Source organism: Pelecanus crispus, chromosome 8 (genome assembly GCF_030463565.1).
Source record: "Pelecanus crispus isolate bPelCri1 chromosome 8, bPelCri1.pri, whole genome shotgun sequence".
NCBI classification, from domain to species: Eukaryota; Metazoa; Chordata; class Aves; order Pelecaniformes; family Pelecanidae; genus Pelecanus; species Pelecanus crispus.
Window position 1 is genome coordinate 21,861,569 of NC_134650.1, and position 7,276 is coordinate 21,868,844.

General features: G+C 58.1%; 1 protein-coding gene across 1 annotated transcript; it reads right to left on the reverse strand.

Moving 5' to 3' along the window:
- Positions 1 to 1,416: 1,416 nt before the first annotated feature.
- LOC142594205 (protocadherin alpha-3-like) lies at positions 1,417 to 6,706 on the reverse strand. The gene is made up of 2 exons (XM_075715688.1): positions 4,208 to 6,706; positions 1,417 to 1,569 (listed from the first exon to the last, which is right to left on the reverse strand). The coding sequence occupies exons 1-2, from the start codon at positions 6,704 to 6,706 to the stop codon at positions 1,417 to 1,419; spliced, it is 2,652 nt and encodes an 883-aa protein (XP_075571803.1).
- Positions 6,707 to 7,276: the final 570 nt, after the last annotated feature.

The following is a 7,276-nucleotide window of genomic DNA, read 5'->3' on the forward strand; positions in this document are numbered from 1 at the left end:
CACAACCCCTCTCATCATGTTCCGCTCCCCGACATGCTCACAGAGTGCTTCCTCCACATCCCTCCACCCAACAGGTAGCTGCAATGCTGCATTTACACCGCCTCAGAGCCTCAGGCATCCTTAGGTACTCTTTCTTCCACCCCGTCTTATATTTTCAACCAATCATCCCCTTTTCCAGCAATAAGATGTCATTAGTCCAGCCATGCATGTAGTGTTCTGAACAATGGCAGTGGCCAGAAGAGACTATTAAGAGAGCAAAGGCAAAAAAATAAAGGTGACTAGTAAAACTGGGTTACCTCGGGGCTGTGGAGCTCACAGATGCACCACACGAAGGGCCACTCATGTTTGAACATCATCACCTACGTCAGCAATTATTTTAAAGCGTCGTTTCCGCGGGCAATGCATCAGAGGCATTGCAGATGCAGAGCGGTGCCTTCGGTGGAGGCTTGCAGGACACGTCCCACTCGGTATTGAGGCTTGGGAAAATCCCAGAGGTGCCCACAAGAACCGAGGACCCCCACTGGTGCTAAATTAGGACATGGCACTTCAGCAGGAGACAACAGAAGGGGCTGAATCCGTTCATAGGAGCAGACGGAGCGACAGCCCTGCAGTTTCTCCTCCGAGGGGAACCGATGAACTCTCCTCGCCGGCAGCTGTCTTCAGACCGACCGGCAGCCCCAGACCTCATCTCCACCCGGAAAGGAGCACGTGAAAGCTCGTACACTGACGGGAGCCCGACAGAAAATAGGGGCTGTCTGCACACTGAGGAAGACCGAAGACAGAAGCAGGAGCTTCTCCTCGGACCGAGCCCAAATCGCCAGCGCAGAGTCACCGACGGAGGTACAGGGACCCCGCTAGTGCCTTTCGCATGTGGGCTTTTCCAGGCAGAGATGAGCGCCAGGTGATACCCCCAGCGACCCGAAACACCGAGGTCCTCCCGCTCAGGACCCGGCGTGGCAGGCAGCCCGGGCTGTCCCCCGTCGGAGCGCACCCACCCCCGCTGTGGGCTCACGCTCAGCCCCGCGCCTCCCCCGGCGAAAGGAGCGGGCAGACCAGCTCTGCTTCTGGCCGCAGCGCCGAGCTGATCCGCTGTTGTTCCCGCAGCTCTGACTCCCCCGCTCTGCGGAGGCAGGCTGTACCTGCTGGCAAACCGGCCAGCGATGTCAGGATGCCCTTCAACAAGCCACGGGAGTTCGCAGCTGCTACGTGGGGACAGCAGGAGCGGAGATGACTAAAAGGAGCCCGGGAGAACAATCTCGTAAGCAGAGGATTTCTAGAATTCAGCGAATCAGACGAAAATCCTCATTACCCACATCAAGCCACAGAAATACGGACTCACAAGGTGCTATTTGCTATATCGTCGTCAAGAGCTCGCCTCGTGAACGCGAGGGCGGAGACTGGTCTATTTACCCCCAGTTAGAGACCACCGGGCTTGGCAGAAGATGCTGGGGAGACGCCAGCGACAGCGGGTACGGGCGACCGGTCCCGCTCGTGGGGCAGAGCAGCTTCGAGCCGAGCACCCGGCGTCTCTCGCAACTCCTCCGGCAGCCGCGCCGGGCATTTCCCTGCCTGTAAAATCCCCAATTTTGAGGCCGCAAAACAGCATCCGGCCGCCACAGCGGCGCGGGCGCTGCAGCGGCGGTTCCGCCGCCCCTCCCGCTCCCGGAACCGCCCGCGGAAGGGCTCTACAGCGCACCCCGCTGCAAGCCCTGCCTCAGCTGCCACGACTGCATTGCGCATAACACCGCTGCTAATCATCATCATTCTCCAAAACTATATGAGGCGGGAATGAGAGCGTGGGCTTGCAGCGACTGACAGCCCTGCGCGAAACTGTTATCTTTTATTCAAGACACTGACCGTATATTCTAGCGACTTCTGTTAACGACTCCTGCCCAGACTATGCTACGAAGTGAAAGCACCCACGAGCTCTTTTTCTGAAGTTAAGACTGTTTTATGTTTCTAAAAGAAGTACTGAAATGTTTCGTGATAGTGTACGTCTATAATAAGTCCCGTTCAGATCTTCCAATTCGTTACTGCGGTCAGTAGTAATGAGAGAGAAACCGTACGGAAGCCAAAGCCTCTCCTGCCGCAAACGATCGGCATTAAGAGACTCCACATCGCTCTTAATCATAACGCAAGGAAACGAGTTGCTTACCACACCTGTGCGCAAATGCTGTGTTTTCCCATCCTCTTCTAAAGAATTAGTTAAACCTTCCTATAAACCTAACCAGAAGATTCTCTTTTAGGAGATCGCGGTTTGCTGTTCCTGCCCTCTATCACATCCTCGTGAATTAAGGAAAGGAAGTGACAGCTTCTACAGCTCCGGGATAAGCCTTGCTACTCACAAGCGGCGGTAGTTCACGCACGCTTAAGAGGTGATGACCCACTCCACTTAAGCACATCAGCTATCGGACATGATCAGAGGAGACTAGAAAAACAATCCCCAGCAAATACACAAAGAACTCAAACATAAAGCTCTTACTAAGGGATCTAAAATAGATGCAGGAAGGAAAGAGAAATTCGTGGGGCACGTTCATATTTTTCTATGGATCAGCGAGAGATAACCCATTCCTACCATTTTTTTCAAAACCGACATGAAGCTTTCAACTTCCTTTAATGGATTTCGGTACCCCTATAAGCACCATTCTTGTCAATTTGTAGCCAACGATCTGCGATTTTATTTTTTTAATCCACGTCCTTCGTGTAAAACACTCCTATTAGTACAAAACCAAACAAAATGTACGTTCTCAAAAGAAATATACCGCGTTACAGATACCACTTTGCCACAACACTGTGGAAGTTATCCAAAAGCGTGTCTTTGGCGAATTGAACGCGTAACACCAAAAAGAATGATACAGAAGTACTGCTTGTTCTTACTACCCCGTCAGCCCTACAGACTTCGTTTTTATGCTATAAAAGATCAGATATAAGAGATCTTTGCTTTTTCCTGTAGAAGTTGCACATTTTCTAACACCGAACAAGGAACACAAAACATGATCCTAATATCCCATCTCAAGGAGTGCTTTGGAGCGGGTCTCGATAAGAACAGAGTCGATTCAGTGCCGTTAGTGCATGGCCAGGATCAGCTGCTTCGATAACGGTGTTAAAACAACCCGGGAATTAAGCAATCCCTCTCCACACGGGGAAATCAATGTGGAAACCAATATTGAAAACTTTTATCTAGCTGAACTTGTCTTTCCCAGCTTCTTCTGCTCTAGTGCTGGGAGAACCAAGTTTTCAACCTACCTCTAGACTATTCAATATTGCATATATTACTCCCTACTACTTTTCCCTTAACCGCTCTTCCTTCCTCTCTCGACTCCCAGTAGCTTAACAATTTTTGACTCTACTTTCCACAGCACGTTACTGGGGTGGATGCATAGAACAGACGCCACAACACTAAAGAGCGGGATTAGGTGGTGGGGAAGAGGCACAGCGAGGCCAGGGAGCACCTCCGCCCTAAAACAGTTCTCTGCTTTTTCATAAAGCATCCTGTGTCTCAGTCCACTTTCCCCCACATTTTCACCGGACACCCAGAGTCAGAACAGTGCTTACGACGTCCACGAACTTTTCTTCCCCTCATTGCACCCCATAACTATCACTTCATGTATTTCAACTTCTTAAGCTTAACGAAACCCACCAACCAGCGAGCTTCTGGATCAATAAAAACTCGAACTATCCTTGGCGCACGTGAACCCAATATTCATCAAACCAGGCATAAACACACCTGGGTTCAAAGCTAACTAGCACCCTAATTACAGTCATCCTGAGGGTGCTACCTAACTCCTGGGTGTTTTCACATGTTGAAAATCGCTAAATAAAGGCAAATAAAAGATCAGCTAACACCTACTACTGCCATTTGACGCAAAGTAGAGGGGGGGAAAAAAAACTCTTTCAACAATAAGAATACCTCTACTAGTAAGGTCCTACGCAAGGAAAAAAGAAAAAAAAAAAAAAACAAACAAAAAAACAGACATGGAAATTTTGCGACATATTCAGGTAGTCAGACAATGAAATTTTAAAAGGCAAAGACACATGTCTAATGCGGATCACTACAGCTACATGCAACAGCAATACAGGACTAGCAATCGCATTGTAAAATTAATATCACAGAAAAGATGTTCTAATACATAGAGGAACCATAACGTGTGACAGGAAAAAAGAACGACACAAACAAAAAAAACCCCATATTTGCAAACAAACTTACCGCGCGTGAAGCAAGTGGGGAGAGAAACGGACCCTTCCCAGGAGAACCGTTTTCTGCTGCGGGGCCGGGCGGCGGCGGGAAGTTGGGGCTGAAAACCATCAGGTCGCTCTTGCCCGCGCCGTCCGCCACGCACAGGCTCCGGCTCTGGCGCTGCGAGTACGACCAGCTCCCCACCTCGCTGGCGCACACCAGCGTCGCCGGCCCGGGCCCCGACAGCACGGCCGCCCGCGGCGCCCACCGCGACGCCCCGTACAGCACCACCGCCAGCAGGAACAGGCTCGACACCGCGCAGATGGCCACCACCAGCCACACGTTCGTCGTCGCCGTCGCCGTCGCCGTCGCCGCCGCCGCGCCGCCCTCCGCGCCCGCCCCCGGCCGCAGCCCCGCCCCCGACGAGGACGAGGACGAGGACGAGCCCGCGGCCGCCAGCGCCGCCTCGGCGCCCTCCACCAGCGACACGCTCAGCGTGGCCGTGGCCGAGCGCGACGGCTCCCCGTGGTCCCGCACCACGATCACCAGCCTCTGCCGCGGGCCGTCCGCCTCCTCCAGCGCCCGCGCCGTGCTCACCTCGCCGCTGTACAGCCCCACGCGGAACGGGCCCTTCCCCCGCGGCTCCCACAGCTCGTAGCGCAGCCACGCGTTGTAGCCCGAGTCCGCGTCCACCGCGCGGATCTTCGCCACCACCTGCCCCGCCGGCGCCCCCCACGCCGCCCACGCCCACAACGCCCCCGAGCCCGGCCCCGACGCCGCCTCGCCCGCGGACCCGGGCCCCGGCCCGCCGCCGGCAGGCGGGAGCAGCGCCGGCGCGTTGTCGTTCTCGTCCACCACGAACAGCTGCACCGTGGCGTTGCCGCACAGCGGCGGCTCCCCCGCGTCCACCGCCCGCACCTCGAACTGCAGCACCTGCAGCTCCTCGTAGTCCAACGGCTGCAGCGCCCACAGCCGCCCGCTCTCCGCGTCCACCGACACGTAGCTCGACGCCGGGCGCCACCCCGCGCCCACAGCCGCGCCCCCGACGCCGCCCTCCGCCACCGAGTAGCTCACGCGACCGTTGCCCGCCTCGTCCGGGTCCCGCGCCCACAGCCGCGCCAGCTCCGCGCCCGCCGCGTTGTTCTCCCGCGCCAGCACCGTGTACACGGCCTGCGCGAACGCCGGCGCGTTGTCGTTCACGTCCGACACCGGCACCCGCACCCCGCGGCTGGCGCGCAGCGGCGGCGCCCCGCCGTCCTCCGCCCGCACCTCCACCTCGTACTCCGGCACCCGCTCCCGGTCCAGCGCCTCCCGCAGCACCAGCGAGTACGAGCCCGCGAACGTCGCCACCAGCCCGAACGGCGCCGCCGGCCACACCGCGCAGCGCACCCGCCCGTTCGCCCCCGAGTCCCGGTCCGACACGCTCAGCAGCGCCACCACCGTCCCCACCGCCGCGTCCTCCGGCACCGGCACCGACAGCGACGTCACCCACACCTCCGGCGCGTTGTCGTTCGCGTCCACCACCTCCACCACCACTTTGCAGTGACCCGACAGCGGTGGGTTTCCCTGATCCGCCGCATCCACTTGCAGGCGATAGAGACCAACGTCCTCATAGTCTAAGTCACCCCTGACACGGATCTCGCCGCTATTTCTGTCGATCCCGAAAACGTCTCTTCCATCCTGAGGGAACAAGTGCTGGAGAGAATACGATATATTCCTGTTCGTCCCCTCATCCAAATCCGTGGCGCTTACTCTGATCACTAAAGTGCCACGCTCCGTATTTTCCGGCAGCTGCACTTTATACACCGACTGGTTGAACTGGGGCGCGTTGTCGTTGGCATCCAGCACCGAGATCACCAGCTCCATCCTGCCCGTCAGGGGCGGACGGCCCCCGTCACTCGCCGTCAACACCAACCGGTGCACAGGCACCGTCTCGCGGTCCAGCGGTTTCGCGAGCACCAGGAATAAGAACTCAACGTCCTCCTCGGCCTTTTGTAAATCCAGACGGAAATGCTCGGTGGGGCTGAGTGTATAGGAGAGCTGCGCGTTGGCTCCGATATCTGCATCCGATGCCCCCTCCAGCGGGAACCGAGAACCTGGCAGCGACAGTTCCGCGATGCTGAGGTTTTTCCGGGCGGCGGGGAAGAGCGGGGCGTTGTCGTTGATGTCGGTGACCTCCAGCTCCACGTGGAAGACGCGCAGCGGCCGCTCCACCAGCACCTCCAGGCGCAGGGCGCACGGCGCGCTCTTCCCGCACAGCTCCTCCCGGTCCAGCCGCGAGCTCACCACCAGCGCCCCGCTCGCCCCGCTCACCTCCACGCTCGCCCGCCGGCCCTGCGCCGCCAGCCGCAGCCGCCGCGCCTCCGGCTCGCCCGCCTCCAGGCCCAGGTCCTGCGCCAGCCGGCCCACCACCGTCCCGGCCTTGGCTTCCTCCGGCACCGAGTAGCGCACCTGCCCGCCGCCCAGCGCCCAGGCCGCCTGCAGCACCAGCACCCGCACCACGGGCCCCCAGCACACGCACATCGCCATCGCCCGCCCGGGCCCCGCACAGCTCCCCCCCGCCCCCCGGACCTCCGCCTTTAGGGCACCACGGCATGCGCGGGGTGCCGCCCCGCCTGGCCCAGCCCGCTGCATCCTGTCTCCCGCCGCCGCCCGCCCGCTGACGGCAGCCGTGACAGGGGCTCGGGGAGGAGCTGCCGCCCTCCCGCAGGCTCACGGAGCCTTCGCAGTCAACAGCGGCACCTGGTGTCCGTCCGCGGCTCCTTCTGCGAGCAGCCGCCTCCTGTCATCGTCCTGCGCCCTGCAGCGTGTCCGCTCGAGGAAGGACGGGCCGTGGCTTCGCCCACTCGGCCGACAGGCTTCGCGATTTCCCTTCGGAACATTTCCTTTCGTCAAAACCGGTAATAGTTGGTTCTCTTCTCTTCTGGCACTTTAATTGACATACACTTGCCAAAATGTTTTCTAAATGCCTACATTAACCCAGGAATCACATCTGGGAAGGTCTTCACTGAAAATAACCTACCGCATTTCCGATCTCCTGACTTTGTGTTGTCTATACGTTGTTGAGGAGGCATAACACAGTTTCCTCATTTATTTCTG